General features: G+C 40.8%; 1 protein-coding gene across 1 annotated transcript in view; it reads right to left on the bottom strand.

The window, feature by feature from the left end:
• Nucleotides 1-349: 349 nt before the first annotated feature.
• Nucleotides 350-22601, bottom strand: part of LOC144344195 (5'-3' DNA helicase ZGRF1-like) — a 48091-nt gene continuing 25839 nt past the window's right edge. Inside the window, exons 9-12 of the mRNA XM_085493797.1 lie at nt 11115-11243; nt 10441-10550; nt 8819-8989; nt 350-1137 (exon numbers count right to left, since the gene is read on the bottom strand). Coding sequence (XP_085349923.1) covers nt 905-1137; nt 8819-8989; nt 10441-10550; nt 11115-11243 — 643 coding nt within the window. The 3' untranslated portion in view covers nt 350-904. The remainder of the gene's footprint in view (nt 1138-8818; nt 8990-10440; nt 10551-11114; nt 11244-22601) is intronic.

Raw genomic sequence — 22601 nt, 5'->3', positions numbered from 1 at the left:
CATTTTCAAATTGGGTGCATATTAGCTTGCACAACATTACAATTATGGGTGCATGTAAACAAGTTTGTCACTTCTTTGTACAAGTTCATGTTTGACTTGTGCTTCATTCTCTAATTTCCCCACCATGAATACATTGCAAGTGTCATTGAGTAATGCCATAAAAATTAAACACTTTACTTACAAATATTGCAAATTTAGTCATTTAATAAATCTGATTTTTGTTGATACTAGTACAGTCAGTTATTCACTCAATTCATGCAGAAACGATTTACCTGGTCACAAAGACGACATCCATATTACACTTGCAACAGGGACAACATTACTTCATATGTTTACAAAACAACACAACTTTAGGACAGTGATTTATTTTCAACTTTGAAATTAAATAAAATTACATCAAGATAATGTATTCTATTCAAAAATTAGCCCACTAAACATCAATAATGCACTGTAAAATACACATCAAAAAACACTACTACAATGATTAAACCATTTTGCATATTTACACAAAATTTAAATTGAAGAGACTGACAACTACCAGCGACCATTAAAAAAGAAATAGTGTACAATAGTGTGCATAAGGGTCCTGTCATAGGAATACCATTTATAAATTCACACCATTTTAAAATTGTACAGTTTGGAAGAAATTGAGGGCTCACTGTCCATATAGTGCATGACAATCTGTTCAGTTTTGCATGGTTTGGAATTTGATTTTTTTAAAGTAATAGTTATTTACCAGAGTAATATTTAAAATGACATCGTATATCTAAATCCAGTTCTACGCAAATGCCTAAAAACTACCGGGGGTATGCATGTGGAGATGATTTCTTCTTCCACAAATAAACATCATGTATCAAAGGCGTACGATATAATGGAAATGTGTTAAATATTAGTATTGTGAAAATCATCCATTGATGTTAAAATCTGGTAGATCTTCATCACTGTCATCTAAGGAGTAACTATTTAGTAACGGAGAATATGAAGGACTGCCTGCAACATTTGAAGTTGAAAAATCAGAAAGAGAGAATAGCTCTTCTGTGCAAGATGAATTTTTGGACTCAATATCATCTACTAATGTCACATCACTTTCACCAGTAGCTTGCTCACCTATTTGACTGGGTTTTGTACTTTCAAAATCTGTAAAATATAAAATATCACATCACTAATTATCGGACCAGTTTACTGACATTAACACATGCCCAATATCACATCACTGATTATCAGACCAGTTTACTGACATTAACACATGCCCAATATCACATCACTGATTATCGGACCAGTTCACTGACATTAACAAATGCCCAATATCACATCACTAATTATCGGACCAGTTTACTGACATTAACACCTGCCCAATATCACATCACTGATTATCAGACCAGTTCACTGACATTAACACCTGCCCAATATCACATCACTGATTATCAGACCAGAAAACTGACATTAACACATGCCCAATATCACATCACTGATTATCGGACCAGTTTACTGACATTAATACATGCCCAATATCACATCACTGATTATCAGACCAGTTTACTGACATTAACACATGCCCAATATCACATCACTGATTATCAGACCAGTTCACTGACATTAACACATGCCCAATATCACATCACTGATTATCAGACCAGTTTACTGACATTAACACATGCCCAATATCACATCACTGATTATCAGACCACTTCACTGACATGAACACATGCCCAATATCACATCACTGATTATCAGACCAGTTCACTGACATCAACACCCGCCCAATTTCACATCACTGATTATCAGACCAGTTCACTGACATTAACACCTGCCCAATATCACATCACTGATTATCAGACCAGTTTACTGACATTAACACATGCCCAATTTCACATCACTGATTATCAGACCAGTTCACTGACATTAACACCTGCCCAATATCACATCACTGATTATCAGACCAGTTTACTGACATTAACACCTACCCAATATCACATCACTGATTATCAGACCAGTTCACTGACATTAACACCTGCCCAATATCACATCACTGATTATCAGACCAGTTTACTGACATTAACACCCGCCCAATTTCACATCACTGATTATCAGACCACTTCACAGACATTAACACATCACTGGTTATCAAACCAGTTCACTGACATTAATACATGCCCAATTTCACATCACTGATTATCAGACCAGAAAACTGACATTAACACATGCCCAATATCACATCACTGATTATCGGACCAGTTTACTGACATTAATACATGCCCAATATCACATCACTGATTATCAGACCAGTTTACTGACATTAACACATGCCCAATATCACATCACTGATTATCAGACCAGTTCACTGACATTAACACATGCCCAATATCACATCACTGATTATCAGACCAGTTTACTGACATTAACACATGCCCAATATCACATCACTGATTATCAGACCACTTCACTGACATGAACACATGCCCAATATCACATCACTGATTATCAGACCACTTCACTGACATTAACACATGCCCAATATCACATCACTGATTATCAGACCAGTTCACTGACATTAACACCTGCCCAATATCACATCACTGATTATCAGACCAGTTCACTGACATTAATACATGCCCAATTTCACATCACTGATTATCGAACCAGTTTACTGACATTAACACATGCCCAATATCACATCACTGATTATCAGACCAGTTTACTGACATTAACACATGCCCAATATCACATCACTGATTATCAGAGCAGTTTACTGACATTAACACATGCCCAATATCACATCACCGAGTAGCAGACCAGTTTACTGACATTAACACATGCCCAATATCACATCACTGATTATCAGACCAGTTCACTGACATTAACACCCGCCCAATTTCACATCACTGATTATCGGACCAGTTTACTGACATTAACACATGCCCAATATCACATCACTGATTATCAGACCAGTTTACTGACATTAACACATGCCCAATATCACATCACTGATTATCAGACCACTTCACTGACATTAACACATGCCCAATATCACATCGCTGATTATCAGACCAGTTCACTGACATTAACACCCGCCCAATATCACATCACTGATTATCAGACCAGTTCACTGACATTAATACATGCCCAATTTCACATCACTGATTATCGAACCAGTTTACTGACATTAACACATGCCCAATATCACATCACTGATTATCAGACCAGTTTACTGACATTAACACATGCCCAATATCACATCACTGATTAGCAGACCAGTTTACTGACATTAACACATGCCCAATATCACATCACTGATTATCAGACCAGTTCACTGACATTAACACCTGCCCAATATCAGGTCACTGATTATCAGACCAGTTTACTGACATTAACACCTGCCCAATATCACATCACTGATTATCAGACCAGCTTACTGACATTAACACCTGCCCAATATCACATCACTGATTATCAGACCAGTTCACTGACATTAACACCTGCCCAATATCACATCACTGATGATCAGACCAGTTCACTGACATTAACACATGCCCAATATCACATCACTGATTATCAGACCAGTTTACTGACATTAACACATGCCCAATATCACATCACTGATTATCAGACCAGTTTACTGACATTAACACATGCCCAATATCACATCACTGATTATCGGACCAGTTCACTGACATTAACACCTGTCCAATATCACATCACTGATTATCAGACCAGTTCACTGACATTAACACCTGCCCAATATCACATCACTGATTATCAGACCAGTTCACTGACATTAACACCTGCCCTATTTCACATCACTGATTAGCGGACCAGTTTACTGACATTAACACATGCCCAATATCACATCACTGATTATCAGACCAGTTCACTGACATTAACACCCGCCCAATTTCACATCACTGATTATCGGACCAGTTTACTGACATTAACACATGCCCAATATCACATCACTGATTATCAGACCAGTTTACTGACATTAACACATGCCCAATATCACATCACTGATTATCAGACCACTTCACTGACATTAACACATGCCCAATATCACATCACTGATTATCAGACCAGTTCACTGACATTAACACCCGCCCAATATCACATCACTGATTATCAGACCAGTTCACTGACATTAATACATGCCCAATTTCACATCACTGATTATCGATCCAGTTTACTGACATTAACACATGCCCAATATCACATCACTGATTATCAGACCAGTTTACTGACATTAACACATGCCCAATATCACATCACTGATTAGCAGACCAGTTTACTGACATTAACAAATGCCCACTATCACATCACTGATTAGCGGACCAGTTTACTGACATTAACACCCGCCCAATTTCACATCACTGATTATATGACCACTTCACAGACATTAACACATCACTGGTTATCAAACCAGTTCACTGACATTAATACATGCCCAATTTCACATCACTGATTATCGAACCAGTTTACTGACATTAATACATGCCCAATATCACATCACTGATTATCAGACCAGTTTACTGACATTAACACATGCCCAATATCACATCACTGATTATCAGACCAGTTTACTGACATTAACACATGCCCAATATCACATCACTGATTATCAGACCACTTCACTGACATTAATACATGCCCAATTTCACATCACTGATTATCGAACCAGTTTACTGACATTAACACATGCCCAATATCACATCACTGATTATCAGACCAGTTTACTGACATTAACACATGCCCAATATCACATCACTGATTATCAGACCAGTTCACTGACATTAACACCTGCCCAATATCAGGTCACTGATTATCAGACCAGTTTACTGACATTAACACCTGCCCAATATCACATCACTGATTATCAGACCAGTTTACTGACATTAACACCTGCCCAATATCACATCACTGATTATCAGACCAGTTCACTGACATTAACACCTGCCCAATATCACATCACTGATGATCAGACCAGTTCACTGACATTAACACATGCCCAATATCACATCACTGATTATCAGACCAGTTTACTGACATTAACACATGCCCAATATCACATCACTGATTAGCAGACCAGTTTACTGACATTAACACATGCCCAATATCACATCACTGATTAGCAGACTAGTTTACTGACATTAACACATGCCCAATATCACATCACTGATTATCAGACCAGTTCACTGACATTAACACCTGCCCAATATCAGGTCACTGATTATCAGACCAGTTTACTGACATTAACACCTGCCTAATATCACATCACTGATTATCAGACCAGTTTACTGACATTAACACCTGCCCAATATCACATCACTGATTATCAGACCAGTTCACTGACATTAACACCTGCCCAATATCACATCACTGATGATCAGACCAGTTCACTGACATTAACACATGCCCAATATCACATCACTGATTATCAGACCAGTTCAGACATTAACACCTGCACAATATCACATCACTGATGATCAGACCAGTTCACTGACATTAACACATGCCCAATATCACATCACTGATTATCAGACCACTTCACTGACATTAACACATGCCCAATATCACATCACTGATTATCAGACCAGTTCACTGACATTAACACCCGCCCAATATCACATCACTGATTATCAGACCAGTTCACTGACATTAACACATGCCCAATATCACATCACTGATTATCAGACCAGTTCACTGACATTAACACCTGCCCAATATCACATCACTGACTATCAGACCAGTTTACTGACATTAACACATGCCCAATATCACATCACTGATTATCAGACCAGTTCACTGACATTAACACATGCCCAATATCACATCACTGATTATCAGACCAGTTTACTGACATTAACACCCGCCCAATTTCACATCACTGATTATCAGACCACTTCACTGACATTAACACATCACTGGTTATCAAACCAGTTCACTGACATTAATACATGCCCAATTTCACATCACTGATGATCAGACCAGTTTACTGACATTAACACCCGCCCAATTTCACATCACTGATTATCAGACCAGTTCACTGACATTAACACCTGCCCAATATCACATCACTGATTATCGGACCAGTTTACTGACATTAACACATGCCCAATATCACATCACTGATGATCAGACCAGTTCACTGACATTAACACATGCCCAATTTCACATCACTGATTATCAGACCAGTTCACTGACATTAACACATGCCCAATTTCACATCACTGATGATCAGACCAGTTTACTGACATTAACACCTGCCCAATATCACATCACTGATGATCAGAGCAGTTCACTGACATTAACACCTGCCCAATATCACATCACTGATTATCAGACCAGTTCACTGACATTAACACCTGCCCAATATCACATCACTGATTATCAGACCAGTTTACTGACATTAACACCCGCAGAATTTATTGTTCACTTATACTGCATCTGCAATCACTGAAAAAAGTGAAGAATTCCGATGAGTGCTCACTGAATACTACTCTTTAGTCTTTTGATTGACTGGGTTTGCGCTAATATTAAATTGCTTGAAAATGGACAAAATGTACAATGGACGACAAACCATAATTAGTAATATCTGACAGTGAGAAACCTGTAAACACCTTAATTTCATGGTTATATGTTGTAGATAGTACAAAAGTAAATTTCCATTCATTAGCAGTGCAGTTGGTGATTCCAATGGTCAGTAATTGCCATTTGAACCAAATCGAGCTGTTTTCATGCCTTAATTTACCAACATAGAAAAACATGATTAACATAATCTCTGTTTACTTGCTTTGAGTGTGGTTCAACAACATTTTCTTTGGTTGCTGTGTATAGTGAAACTCCACTCAGGATTTTCTGAATGAAGAGTAAACAAAAAATTGTTGCATCCATAGATGCAACTAGATATTACCTTATATTGAGTAGGTTGGTTTGATTTTAATAATGGAATGAACATCATTCGAGATTTATATAAAGCTATACATACGTCTCCAAATACACGGTAATCATCCCAGAAACTCCAGAAATTGCCAGGTATGCACATGTTCCATTGTACATGGCATTGTCTCCAGTTATCAACCAGTTGTGGTGGTGGTGGTGGTGGTGTAAAATTGTCAAGGCTCTCTCTGAGCAATTTATTTTGTATTGTTGGTGAATCTACTGTCACTAGGGATTGTGTTGACATTGAAATTGATACAGGATTAGAGCTGCATGTGGAAATAACATTCTGTAATCTGCAAACACGCATTTTAGCACCACAAATTTGACGACGCTCATACTATTGGGAAATAAAAACGTTATTGTATCAGGGCCACAAAATCCTGAATAAGATAAACCGTACCATGACAGAATGATTGGACGAGTGTATATTTTTTCGAAGCAGCGAGAATGAACCGAGACATTGTTTACAAAACACTACAATAAACTCTCGTACTGTGTGGTGCATGTAACGGCCGTCGGCACATTTTTATCTCGAAATCGGCGTTTCTTATACTCGTTTTTATGATTCAACCACTCAAATTATATCCCAAATAATGGCCTCTCAAAACATAATTTCCGTTTTTGTTTAATTCAGCCACTCCCAAAGACAATGTTTGTTTTCATGGTTTCGTGACCTTAGAATTAACCGTTGAAAGCCTGTGTAATCGTGAGCTGTTTCTCTGACACTGAGTCTCAGCCCTGTTTGTTTCACAGGTTATTCATTTGCTTATCAACATGTCCGACTCAATCTTGCGCTACCCATGGAGCTTAAAAAAGATCTTTTTTTTAGCTCCTTGCGCTACCCCTTTGGAAATTTGCATAATTATAGCTAGCTGATTACTTTAATTTCCAATAGCAATAGCTTCGTACTTGTTTCCCATAAATGTTATATAACAGTATTTCATGCGAAACATCCAGATTGCGTTGATAAACAGGCTTGAAAATCATTACCGTCTATGAGTCTATGATTTTACATTTTTAAAAAGCTTGAACTGGGACACAGTTTGAATTTTCTCGATGGCGCGGTGTCACACGCAACGTAATATTACCGTAATTGGTATAGTACAGGTGTGATGGTTCAAATACCAAAATGGCAACAGTAACAAAAAGACTTCCCTGGCGGCGATGATAAAATACGAACACGGAGCCAACAGATGAGGTTTCAACTGGTACTGGTATTATTATGCTCTGCAAACATCAAGTACAATAACGTGGCAAAACTCCACTACTCCAATAACTAGATACTTAAACTCCAATACAATTCAACGAGATCTCCGATCTGATCTCAGTGCTGAACAACTCCCCTATATATACCCACACTGTCTATAAATAGACCATTACATCAGCATACATAATGAGTCTGGAACTTACTACAAATTTCTAGAATGTTCCATTACCTTCTATTGCCTTCTACAGTGTCCTATTACCTATTCAACCAACTTCTAAAAATTCCACCCAGACACAGTACGGTTCTAGAACATTCTCAGTCACACGGAAGTGGTAAACAAGTCCTATGCGACACGCGGAATGAGGGGCACAGAATACGGCACAGAATGGTGGCGCAACTAGGTGGCGCACAATGCTTATTTTGGGAAATGCGCTGGTGCATTCCGGTGGCGCAGAGTATAGATTTCGAGCCTCCTAAGGTACGTGAAAATGTAGGTGAACTTTTCAAGGTAAAATTGCAAAAAAAAAACCTGTAACATTGCAGACGAAAATACCATTTTGTTGAAAACTACCAATTGTAGCAATATGTGTACACCATACATTTTCTTAGCCTTACATGCACATAACAGCAACTGAACAGGGTAATTGGCAAGCTAACATGCAAATTTGTAATTCCACATACCATCTGTATCACTATTGTCAAGTGACATTGGGGGACTGAGTTCTTCTATATTCTTTTCATTTGCCAAACTCTCAACTCTGCGTTTTCTAGTTTTCTTTGGCTGTGTAAACTGTATTTTATCTTTCCACTGTTTTATGAATGTTTGAGATGATTGAACACCATCAGAGAATTCTACAAACAGAAATAGCATATTAGAGATTAGACACTGCAAGCAAAATGGTCATTAATATTTGAGATACACCAAACACTGCTCATGCTAACTAGGGCAAATACAGTACTATAGGTTTGTTCATAGTCCCTCAATACTGTGGTTATGATATAATTGAAATAGCTACAAGAATATAACTAGAATTATGGTTGTGATTACCAATAATTTTAGTAGCTTTGGCTGATGTGATCAAGTTTACAGCAAGCTGATGCTTGTAATGTGGCCTATGCATGAATTAATTTTTGTCTGGACAACCTAAAATCCGATCATGCAACATGTTTTCAATTTACATGTACATGTATGTCTTTAATAACTACTGATTTTGGTTCTTGGCTCATTTCACTACATATCATGTTAAAGACTATCAAACAGTTTAGCAGATAATAAAACAACATATTATTTGATGTATGTAAATTAGTCTGTGTCTGGTAGTTGTGCGTCTCACTGCAACATGTAAGGGAAGTTAATTCCTAGCATCATATTAAACTGTTATTGTTGTTATTCTGTGATAAACATGTATTGTAGTACTTCAATACAGCACGTATTTTTGTATGTACTTTTCAGGCTGAAGCAAGAAACAAATGCTCAGTGCTGACAGTTAAATTGTTGCTATGTTTGAAGTGCATGGCGTTATGTAAAAGAATAAGCAGTATTAACTCTGCAGAGCTGAATTCATGAATGATACACTGTTTTCTAACTTTTTATTAGCTTTGCTGTCAATTTTGTCTAGCTCCATCATAAGAGTGATTGTCTGTCGGAGTTGGCGGCAAGTTTTTACTTTTTCAAGTTCTTCTTGGAATCTGTGATATGCTATGATACCTGGTGTATATGTACCTTGGGTAGACCTCTCTTAGATTTGTTCGTTTTGTAATGATATTTTCAACTTTCTAATTTAGATAAATATTTTTGTCATTTTTGGTATAAAGTGTGTTTGATTTTATATTGCATGTATATATTATATATACAAGGTACTGCAGATAGACCTCTCTCAGATTTGTTCATTTTGTAATATCTTCAATTGTTTAATTGAAATGTGCATAGCTAACAGAGCTATCTCAGTGCAGAGGCTGCTTGTTTTTGCTTTCCTTGTAATGTTTATTACATCTTAACATACTGTATAGTGCTTCAATTTTGCAATAAACAAATTTATGCAAATTTCACAAGTCAGTGAAACTCATGACATTTTTGGCAGTGGAAATTTCTGTGTGGATCTATGACACGAAGTTTCAGTGACTTTTTGCAAAATGGTTTCTTCATGAATGCCATAAAATCATCAAATAGCCAAAATTAATTGGTCTACAGTAAATTGATTTGTCAAATTTCAATTGACTGGAATGAAGTATTATTATAACTATGGAGTTATAAAATATGGAGTTTACAAATTAAACACTGCATGTGCAAATTACAACATTACCTTGACAGTGACTTATAACTTTGCCCCAGAGATCATTTTGATACAACATCTTCATATTACCTACAATGAATAGATGATTCTTAGATCTTGTCAACGCCACATTAGCCCTCCTACAAAGACAAAAATACAACATGCCATTAAGAGTGTCACAGCAAATGTAAAACAAAAGCGCTGACTTTCACCGTTTCACTGGAGTATATATTTAAAACTGATTCACAATTACTGTCTTATGTACTCTAGTGAAGTCATTGATTCACTGTGTGAAGTATTCCAATTAAAGTAACTGAATCACTGTATGAAGTACTCCAGCGTAAGTAACTGTGTATTGTTTTTAAGTACATTGACTTTCACTGGAGTACTTCACACAGTGAATCAATGACTAGAGTTCTTAAGGCAGTAGATCAGTTATTTTCACACTGTAAGTCAGTGAATTGAATACAGTGATTCATAGTTTCACTGGAGTACTAATGACAGTGACTTTAATTTAAGTACATTTGTACTTAAATTTAAGTACAAGTGACATTCATGAAATTATATGTCCTCAAATTTCAAATATTAGAAAGTGATAGAGGGAGTTTACATTGAAGTTTCCTTTCAACGATTCAATTTTGTTATGCTACATTTCACAGGACATGACTAAAAGATCAGCAACATGATGTAAAAATTGCACCTACTTATCACAATCGATGAATCCCATATAGTCAGTTCTCACACATGACAATATTATGATACCTTTCTCACCACCTTGGAATGCATCAACAGTAGAAATCTGAATGGATCTCAGGTCACTCTGATTGCCAAAACTGAAAGCAAAAAAAAGGTTATTAATTTTACTCATCTCGCAGATTTGTTTCTAAAACTATTTTTACATTTTAGCTGGGTTTAATTTCACCTTATTGAAATGTTAATTTTTTTTTAACAATTTCTTAAGGAACTAAGTCATTTAAAAGATTCTGAAATGAAAATAATTGTAGGCATCTTGCACGACAAGAAACTATTTACATACATTGGATAACTGTTCATGACTATCTTTAAAACACCATTTTTACAAGTTATTAATTTCTTTGATGGCTAACCACAAATTACAAAATCAGAAGATGATTTGTTAAAACAGAAACAAACTAAAAGTGATATAAAGATGCATTTTGATCACAGGTTAACTTAATAAGTAGTATGTGGTACTGTAACAAGCAGCAATGCACATTTCAATTAAAGATATCATCACAAAATGAACGAATCTGAGAGATCCACATGTAGTACCTACATTGTACTGTATGTGTATAATATCTAGGCAATCGGATTTGCGGTTTTCAACAAGAATTTGAAAATATCACTTTTTACCAAAAATATTCAACAAAATTAGAGAATTGAAGATATCACAAAATGAACAAATCTGACATAAGACTATCCATTGGTTTTGAAGAAAAAGACAAAAGTTGACATCAGACTACAGACTACATACTACAGACATCGAACAATCAGAATATGAAGAGGTCTGCGTCTTTGACTTTATTGACAGCAGAGCTAAAAAGAAGACAAGATGTTTCAGGGACTTTCTTCAATGAATGGTGGGGTTATAAATTGGAGTTTGGTCAGCTAACGGGTAGCTACTGGATAGGAAATGAAAAAAATATTTATCTTTTGAGAAGTGATGTATATAAATTACAAGTTAATTTAGTGGACTGGTCGGTTAAATCCATGTATGAAGATAAGGCTGATTGGTGATCCACTTCGCTCAAACAATTAACAACATGTTTTTGGTTGTTACCATGGGTGAACATGGGTTTATAAATAAAACCGGGCCCCATATACGAAGTTCGCAAAGAGCAGTCAGCCTCTTTCCAGGTCACTTCACTTTATTACTAGCGTGTCTTTTGCTGCTATCGTTTTTTATATTCTCACAAGTTGACCAGTTTTGCACTGTTGCCTTGGTAACAATGGGCCAGAATTTTTTTCAGATTTTACCACCTAACTAGAATGAAGGTATGACCTGCTTATCAAGTATGAACGAAATCGGTCCAGTGAAAAAAAATCACAGAAGAGTTAAAAAGCTGTTCCCAGCGCAAGATTACCTAAACTTTGTGTTCAGATATCAAAAAAACAAATAATAGCTTTGAAGCTACTTTTAGTTCTAGAATTGGAGAAGGAGATGCATTTGGCACAAAGCTATTCAAAAATCAGTTTTTCGTCTGTTGCTATGCCAATGGTAGGCCAGAATTGTTTTTTACCACCTAATTAGGTATGACTTGCTCGCCAAGTTTGGGCGAAATTTATCCAGCCAAAAAAAATCACAGAAGAATTATAATACGTGAAGACACTGAAAATCACACACACACACACACACACACACACACACAAAAGTGATTTTAGGGGCAATGCTAGCATAGCAGATCGCCAACAGTCATACAACAATATAATTCAAATATTGGGTTGAAGGATTGTTTTCAGTTTTTGGAAAACTTTATTAAATTTCTCCAACATTAAAACTAGTTTCAATCATTATACAGAGAATCCATATTTTTATTTTTTATTTATTAATTAACACATATACTCCCCCCCCCCGGAAGGAATGGCAATGGTTACAGATTATAGTAAAAGTATCACTTAAAAAAAAGAAAGGAATAAAAATAAACTAACCTACAAAAACAGAGTATTAATTAAAAAAAAAATGAAAACAACTCCATCTAAAAGAAAGATGCACATTGTTCTTGTAATTGTTGTTTATTTTCAAAGCACTTATTGATATACTGTCCTACCTGGATAACAATACTATGATTATTTAACAGTGCAGTGAGCTGTTCTTTGGGAGGCAGGTTGTGAAAGGAGTCAATCACATCAGCAGCTGTATCAAACAGAACACTGCATCTATTACTGTATTTCGGAGACTCCATCATAAAATGAAATTCATTTTCAATGGTACCTTGGTTACACATGTCACAAACCCTGTTATTGAGTGGAGTACAATTGTGACGCCCATTTCAATTTTGAGTGCATGGTCACTCAGACGGAACTTAGCCAGACCAGTTCTCAAATCAATGTTTTTGATATTGAAGAGATATGGTTCCAGTGTTCTCCACAAATAAAATTTAAAGAGGGGCGCATATAATATAATTAGCATATTTAATTTGCATATAATTAGCATACTAATCAAACATTTCAAAGGAAATTCTTAGCACTTTTATATTTACATCAATTAAATACTGTGTACAAGTACTATATTAATGTTGTTGAATTATTTTGATGAATAAGTTAAACCACTTGATGTGTAAAAAAAATATAAACTTTGACAAATGAAGAATGTCAATTTTATTCTTTGTAAAAGTGTAATGGAACAAGTTGTGAAATTCTAGCCTTTCATTTATTTCTTTTAAATTTCTTTCAAATATTTCCATTTTCATAGGTTTATAAATGCACTAAGATATTGTAATAGTTGAAAACCCCAAGTAATAAGAAGAAAAATATTTTCACATAACAAAATTACCATTTAAAATAAAAAAAAGAAAAAATTGAATCCGATGACTGTAAATAAATTAATCATTCTGTTGATTGCATTGTGGGTACTGAGGAGAAAGGTCAAATCAGATACTGTGACATCCATGTTGTTTCAGTGTTTACCGTATGTTTTGTTTTGGTGATTTATTTTATGATTCTATTTACTTTTCGCCAATAAAAGGCAAGTAACAAGCAATTGGACCAATAAGTTGTTGCTGGTTCTCCTCTTCTTAAGTATCTCAGCTAATTCAGGAATGATGAGAAAACTTGTTTTGACTATTCCATTGCGTGATTAACGCAATGCTTGTGACAATCACTTCACGCATTCATTCATTGTTTTTTGTTTATTTGTTCAGCCAGTTTTTTCCCCAGGCATCAAATCCATTGTCCGAGTTGTCACCTATGCCACTATCTGTCCCTTAGTTCTTTGTTTTACTGCCTGTCAATTAATAAGAAAACTGAATACTCGACTAAATATACAATGTATTTGATCGGGACGGGAAATGTGGATGCAGGGCGCTTGTTGACCGATGCAGGGCGCACGACTTCCTATGCAGGGCGCTGCGCCCTGCTAAAACCCCTCGTGGAGAACACTGGGTTCCATACTGATATTAAATTTGTTCACATTTTGTAAACATTCTGTAAGTTCCGAGTTTGTTTTTTCCTTTAGACTTTACACGAATGTCACTGTGAATTTCTTCTTTCCAATGAAATAGGTTGATGTTGGACTTGAGGTTGAAATTTATTTTTGCTGAAGTTATTTTATCGCTTTTATTAGACAATCCTGTTTAATGTTCTTCAGCAAGTCTGTAATTTCCAAATCCCACTTGGTTTGTAAGCTTTTATTAACTGAAAAAGCTTCTTTAAGAAAAACATTTTGAGTATTTTGAATGCGGTTGTAATATTTTATTAATTGATTTTAATAAATAAATTCGAAGGGTATCTCCCTAACTTGCTGTAAATTATTAGGGTTGCAGAAACCCGTTTGTTTACCTAATCATACCTACCAGAAAGTTTGTGGAAATAATAAATTACATTTATTACCCGTAGGATTAACTACAGAAAACAGCCCTGATTGGAAACTATTAGGGAATATACCCTGTTCACAAAGAACACCTTAGGATAGCATTCCCTATATAAAAAAGGCCTCTCCTAAGGGGTCACCCAACCTGTAGAGACCCTCTTGCAGCGCTTGGAGGTCTCTCAGGTAATAGTTAATGAAGACATTCTGAGATCTCCAGAACCCTGGTCGAAGCACCTGCTCGAGCGAGGCCCCAGACATCAAAGCCAATGAGTTAGCTACCCCGCGAACCTTGTGTCCCTTCACCTGGTGGCGTTCCAAACGAACCGATGAAGAAGCAGTTAACTTATACACTTACACAATCGTATCAACAATCCAATTCGAAATGGTGATATTCGAAGCAGGGTGGCTCTGTTTGCCCCACCCATAACAGACAAACATGCGCTTCTCACTGCCCCTAGACACCTTGGTGTGATTGCAGTACCAGCTCAGAGCTCGAACCGGGAATAGAATCTGTTCCTGATGGTCCTCCTTGCTCACAATGTTAGTGAGGCGTGGGATGACGATCGACTCAGGGTCGCGCCCTGTGATTTGATTCTTGGCAAGAAAGCCCAGTCGAGTCTTTAAAATAACATGCGAGATCATAAAGGAGGCATATCCATCACTAAAGGACAGTGCCCCTATCTCTGAGCGCCGCCTACCTGACGCCAGAGCCAAAAGAAAAACTGTTTTCATAGTGACATACTTCATGTCTTATCCATTGGCTCAAGGAGGGGGAGGGGGGTGTTGTAACGCCGACAGAACTAATGACAAGTCCCAGTCAGGTGGATTCATTAGCCCCTTGGCGCATGGCCTCTTCGAGCGAAAAAACTTGAACAGTTGAATCATAATAGAGCTCAAAGCCAGTTTCAGTCCAGCAGATTCCGATAAAACTGGGAATAAAACTGGCCGACATCCAAGAATTGTTGATATACAGTACAGTTCTCGCGAAAGCTTTGGCTTCACTTCAGCATCACCTGTTATCCCAGATTTTGCGATGCCGCACTCCTGAATGAACTTTTTGAAAATTGAACGCGCAACAGTAGTAAAGGCTTGAACACAGTAGCGCAAGTCTCAAGTGCAACTTTGTATCAACAAATGTTCGTCTTCTGATACTTATTAGCTTTCAGAGACACATATCCAGCCCAATGAAAAGTCTGATTCACGTCCTCTGCTCAATTTGCGACTCAAGCATAACAGTCTATCACAACAAAACAATTTATTCATCACGCTGTTCACCAATATATGAAAGAGTGTTTTTTTTAGGCAAGACACACTGTAAAACGACTACTGTACACCAATAAATCGACACATTTTAGAGACAACTATCTAGTCTCCAAAAAGCAATGTAAACTTTGTCAATCCCAAAAATAAACAACAGCTTGAATGAGGTGTGAATGAGATCGGTTCGAACCGCAGTTTTTATGCAAATTCGTGCGGTCGTTCTGAACCGCACTGTCTGTTGTTTAAACTTCCAAACCGCAAAACTGGGTTTTGTTCGGGCGGTTTGGGTTTTCGTAGGTTTGAGCCGCATGTTTGAATATGAGATCACCCCTTAGTCAAGACCCAAAAAGGGTGGTGTCTTACCTTGCCTGTGCTGTCCCCGGATCAAGAAGCCAAAATGCTGCTACGGTGCAAAGCGGGACCTGGGAGCTTCCAGGAGAGTGCTGATGGTAGAGAAATCTGTCCACAAAAAATGCCGAGACTGACTTATTGCCCATGCGCAGGGACCCTTGTGGTTGTTCGGGCTGGGTTAGCAAACCAAGACTGACCCGCTACGAGATGACCCAACCTTAAGAGACCCTCCCCAATGGATTCGGTGTCAGGTGGTAGTTGATAAAGACGTTCTGCGTTCTCCAGAAGCCTGCCCTCCCTGTGTGCTCGAGGATGGGTGCCTGACGCTAGCACTAGTGAGTTAGCAATTGCACAGACCTAATGCGCTCATACTTGGTGTCTCTGCAAGCTCTGTGTCGAGGCAGTTAAAGTATTATAGACCTCTAATACAGTCGCAGTAAACCACCTGGTTATGGAAGTTGGGGAGGCTGGCCTATCCTGCCTGCCTGGGCCATAACACAAAGATATGTGCCTGGCACTCCGTCCTGAATCCTTAGTACGGTTTGGTAGAAACTCCGTGCTCGAACCAGGCAGAGAAGCAATTCCTCCTGACCCTCCGGGCAGACAAAATTTGACAGCCGGGGGACGACGATCGGGTGAGGATCTTGTCCTGGGATTTGGCTCTAGGTAAGAAACCCGATTCGTGTCCTTAGCACAACTTAACGGCGGTACATCATCCGAGAAGGAAAATGCCTCCAGCTCTGGCCGACGCCTACCTGAGGTGAGGGCCATTAGAAAGACTGTTTTCCACGTCAAAAATTTGAGTGGTGCTGATCGGAGAGGCTCAAAGGGCGCTCTGCTTAGAGCGGACAACACAGTCCCAGTTATGCGGTTCCCTTGTATGGGGTCTTGGTGTCTGTAAAGCAGTAAATAGTCTCCTAATAATAGGACAATCGGCTAGTCTTGTTATTGTACGTTCTCAATGGTGGGGGACAAGGCTGACCTGTAGCCAACGATCGCTGCGTAGGACAAACCCACTTCGTCAAACAGGTGGACGAAGGAGCCAGCTACCTGGCCAATAGAGGGATGGTATGGATCAATCTCCCTCCCACTACACCAATCAATGTAAGCTCACAGCCTAGAAATGTAGGCCACATTGGTGGAATCCCTGTTCGCTCTGGCCAGGACGTTGACATCCCACGCAGATAAAGCTTTCGTATGTGCGGGTCTACTGAGAGCCTCTATGCGTGTAAGTGATACCCGCTGAGCTCGTTGGTAGTGCGCCGTCTGGCTGGGACAGCAGGTCCGGTAAGTCTGGAAGCACTACTGGTGTTTCGACTAGCATTTCCAACAGAAGTGGAACCTAGGCCTTGCTTGGCCAATTGGGTGTGACCAATGATAATATGCAGGTGTGCACCTGTCGAAATTTTCTCCAGTGCCTGGCGAACTAGCGAGTAGGGAGGAAAGGCGTACACAACTAAGTGGGTCTAGCAAAGCAACCCTGGCCCAGGCTCCTGGAGTCGGCAGGAGTGTTACGTACGTTGGAGCTTGGTGTTCCAGGGTGCAGCAAACCAGTCTAACCTTGGACCGTCCCACAGCCGAAACAGCCTGGAGGCTACCCACTGGGGTATCAGCCACTTCGTGTTCTGGAGACGGAGCTGCCCTGAGAGGGCGTATGCCAGACTGTTCTTCACCCCTGGAAGGTGGTGTGGAGTTAGCTCCACATTGTATTCCAGGCATCAAAGGAGGATTTGCTCCGCTAGGACTGACAACGATGAGGAACGCGTCCCCCCTCCTTCTTGAAGGAGACCACTGCTGCGCTGCCTGTGCGGAGCAGGACTCTGTGGTCACAAACTATGGGTAGAAAACGTGGTAGTGCTAAGTACACTGCTTTCAGTTCGAGCCGGTTGATATGGTAGTCTCGAAACTAATGCGGGGACCATATCCTTGGGCTTGTTCGTTCAATAGATAAGCTCCCCAACCTTGGGAGGAGGCATATGTTACCAGAATCATACCTGCGGCAAATGGGTCCAAGTGGGCCCCCTGTCCGAGGTTGGCCAGTGACGACCACCAGGGCAGGGCTTCCTTCACTTGGTACAAAATCAAAAACCCGTCTATCTAGTTCCCATAGGAGAGCTCGGCATTATAACAAGCGTTATACCGGGCAGCTGCGAAGTGCGGCCTGGGGAACGACCCTTCGAACCGAGGTCATCATACGGATGATTCGTATTAGTTTGCAGAGGGACACTGAGGGAACACTAACTAAGCGTTAGGCTAGGCTGCTTAGCGCTAAGTAACACGCTTGAAATAGCTATACCAAGCTTACCTCTGTGTCAAAACTCCATTGACCACAACTGCGCGTTGAGATGCCACTTGTCGATTTACTAACGAGCCCAACTGGTGAAGTAAATCCTGTGTTAGCCTGACGTGTTTGGCTATTGGACGTTGACATCCCACGCAGATAAAGCTTTCGTATGTGCAGGTCTACTGAGAGCCTCTATGCGTGTAAGTGATACCCGCTGGGCTCGTTGGTAGTGCACCGTCTGGTTGGGACGGCAGGTCTGGTAAGTCTGGAAGCACTACTGGTGTTTCGACTAGCATTTCCGACAGAAGTGGAACCTAGGCCTTGCTTGGCCAATTGGGTGCGACCAATGATAATATGCAGGTGTGCACCTGTCGAAATTTTCTCCAGTGCCTGGTGAACTAGCGGGTAGGGAGGAAAGGCGTACACAACTAAATGGGTCTAGCAAAGCAACCCTGGCCCAGGCTCCTGGAGCAGGACTCTGTGGTCTCAAACTATGGGTAGAAAACGTGGTAGTGCTAAGTACACTGCTTTCAGTTCGAGCCGGTTGATATGGTAGTCCCGAAACTAATGCGGGGACCATATCCTTGGGCTTGTTCACCCAATAGATAAGCTCCCCAACCTTGGGAGGAGGCATCTCTTACCAGAATCATACCTGCGGCGAGTGGGTCCAAGGGGGCCCCCTGTCCGAGGTTGGCCAGTGACGACCGAAATCAAAAACCCGCCTATCTAGTTCCCATAGGAGAGCTCGGCATTATATTAAGCGTTATACCGGGCAGCTGCGAAGTGCGGCCTGGGGAACGACCCTTCGAACCGAGGTCATCATACGGATGATTCAGTTAGTTTGCAGAGGGACACTGAGGGAACACTAACTAGGCACTAAGTAACGCGCTTGAAATAGCTATACCAAGCTTACCTCTGTGTCAAAACTCCAGGGACCACAACTGCGCGTTGAGATGGGACTTGAGATGGGATGGGTCGATTTACTAACGAGCCCAACTGGTGAAGTAAATCCTGTGTTAGCCTGACGTGTTTGGCTATTAACCCCTTGTCCGGGTTGTGTAGTAATCAGTTGTCTAGGTATGGATTGAGGTGTATCGACATTTGGTGAAGCAGCAGCACTACCTGTTTCATTATTCTGGTGAACATGTAGGGCGCTGTGCATAACCCAAATGGGGGGGGGAGAAATTCGAATACTTGGCCAAGCTGGGCGATTCAAAGGAGATGGCAACTCACTGGGTGCATCGGTATGTGCAGGTAGGCCCCGCTTAAGTCTAGTGGGGCTAGCCAGTCGAAACGGTGGATGGAGAGAAGAACCCTGAATGGCATATCCATGTGGAACCGATTGAGGAACACGTACTGATTCAGTCTGCCTAGGTCCAGTACTGGACGCCCGCCACTTGTAGATTTGGCACGACGAACACATTTGGGTAGAAGCCTGGACTTAGTTCTGGCTGATCTACTCTGTGTATGGCACCTTTTCCCAGCAAACTGCTACTTCCTGCCTGATTGCTTCCGCCTCGCAGGAGTTCCCTGGCAGATGGAGATTTCAGCGGTATCCCGTAACAGGATGTCACCACCTGGAAAGGTTCAGGGATCGGTTACCCGCTGTCTCCAAACCGGACTACACCAGCGTAATCTGTGTACGACAGGAATATATGACCATGGGTTCGGCAGTTGCGAGGGGGGGTGCTCTCCTCTCCCATGAGAAGTTGCAGAGGTAAGCTTCTGTACTTGGGGTGCCCTCCGCTTACCCTTGGCAGGGCCAACTGGCTAGCAGATTCGATCTGAACCTTCTGGTTCATTGCACTCTGAAGCTCCGAGACTGTACCCACCATTCCCCGAACAAAGAGGGTGGAAGATGTCCAGTCTGCGTCACTGAGATGGGGACGTACCCCCTGACTCAGCTTGCCGGCGAAAACACACGCGTCTAAGGCAGTGTCTCGTTGCGCAGTAGTGGCCCCGGTCAAGAGAGCCAGGTGACACAAGGGGATGTCGCATGTTGATGTGCGGTGGCCCACCAGTAAATGTGTCGCCTGGTCTAGGAGGCTGGTGCGTTCTGCCTCAGATGTCTCAGAGTCATGGGTGCGCAAAATAATGCGCTCAAGCAACTCTGCCCACCCAGGGGCCTTAAGCGTTACCACCTCCGCCCATGTGTTCCACTTCGCACTTGGACGGACAGGGAGAGACGTGCCAACAGGGTTGCTTTGGATCCCGATGTCTGTGATCCCATAAGCGTTAAAGAAACTGAAAGTGGTCGCCTTAGGATCAGGGATGGGGGTATTTACATCGTATCACTAAGTTCGATGAAACTCTGTATCACCCCAAAAGCGTGGCTTACCGAGTCGTTACGGATGTAAGACTCTGAGGGACCTCCCGAGGTACCCGCTGTATCCGACGCGAGCGAACTGTGTCTCCTTTTCATTTTAAATATGTGAGAGAGAACGTGTTCGACTGTGTGTTTCATGACAGGGTTGGTTCCCTCTGGGGGCGCTCGTGGGTCAGTAAGAAGGGAGTCAAAACCCACAGCGAAGACCTGACACAAGGGTAAATTTGTTACTGTTTTACCATTACTGCGCGGCGAACCCTGGCTGGCTAAAAGTAGGGGGGTCAACGTGAGCCCTGCCCTGAAAGCCCTGCCCTGAGATCAGAGGCTTGGTTGCCAGTACCCCGTTGGCATTCAGTGCCAGAGGCTCCAGAGGAGGCCCGGTGCAATTAGCCTGAGCCTCGGCTGGGAACGGGGGTTCCCCGGAAGAGACGTGTTTGAAAGCAAACATGCTTTTTATTCCTGCTTGCCCACCGGGGGTCGCAGTGGAGACAGCTTGTTTCGACTGTGTCTGATCTACCCGGCCTGCCAGGGACGCAATTTCCCCGACAGTTCTTCGACCAAACCCGGCGCCGTGTGAGTAAGGATCCCGCGATGGGCCCCATAGGAGAAAAAAACCTCTAGGGGCACAGCCTCGCTGTAACCGGTAAAATCGAGTAAACCACCGCCTGAAAACACAGATTGTGAGGATGCCCTCTGATCAGCGGGAGGAGACCGAAAAAATATTGGCACCTCCACTGTCCGGCCTCCTACTCGACGTCCCGGTACGCGAAGCACCGGTAGCCGAGTGTGAGGACTTTCCACTCATGCCAAACACGCAACTCACTTTAACCGATTTTTACTAGTTGTGCGACCTTGCACAGTCAACTCAACTCGAAAACGAAGAGACCAACCAAACGGCAGCGAGTCATGGAGCTGTCATTACATCTATTCATTTCTTAATAGGTAGATCAAGCATAAAATGAAGACGACATGCATGAGGGAAGCGAATTACAGAAGTAAAAGGTGACGTAACGCAATCGACAAGTGATTAAGCTACGACACCCAGGTTGTATTTCTTTGTTGTGAAAAATGCTACACACAAAGGGGAGAAACGACATGAGGGTAAAAAATGACAAAAAAACCTATTCTACCAGCAACAATGTCGCGTGCTGCCCAGCAGTAACAACCCAAGCTAGAAACCCGGACAGGAAAAAAGCAAGCAATCCAGGCAGAGCTCACTAGATTTCATCTCCATTCGAGGCGGAGACAAATCAGAGTGATTGTCATGTCGTTAATGGCGCTGCCATATGGACTCGGTCACGTGGTTTGTTACATAAATGAAGAGGGTCATGGGGCTTCCCCTGACGTAGATTCTATCCCTCCGTCACCGGTAGAATCGCGCTGATTAATGCCTACAGTTCAAAATAGTCAAAATAGTCATTTTG

The sequence above is a fragment of the Saccoglossus kowalevskii genome, chromosome 19, assembly GCF_978046115.1.
Source record: "Saccoglossus kowalevskii chromosome 19, keSacKowa6.1, whole genome shotgun sequence".
NCBI lineage: Eukaryota > Metazoa > Hemichordata > Enteropneusta > Harrimaniidae > Saccoglossus > Saccoglossus kowalevskii.
The sequence above is the reverse complement of the archived record's forward strand: the minus strand, read 5'-3'. Positions and strand labels throughout refer to the sequence as shown.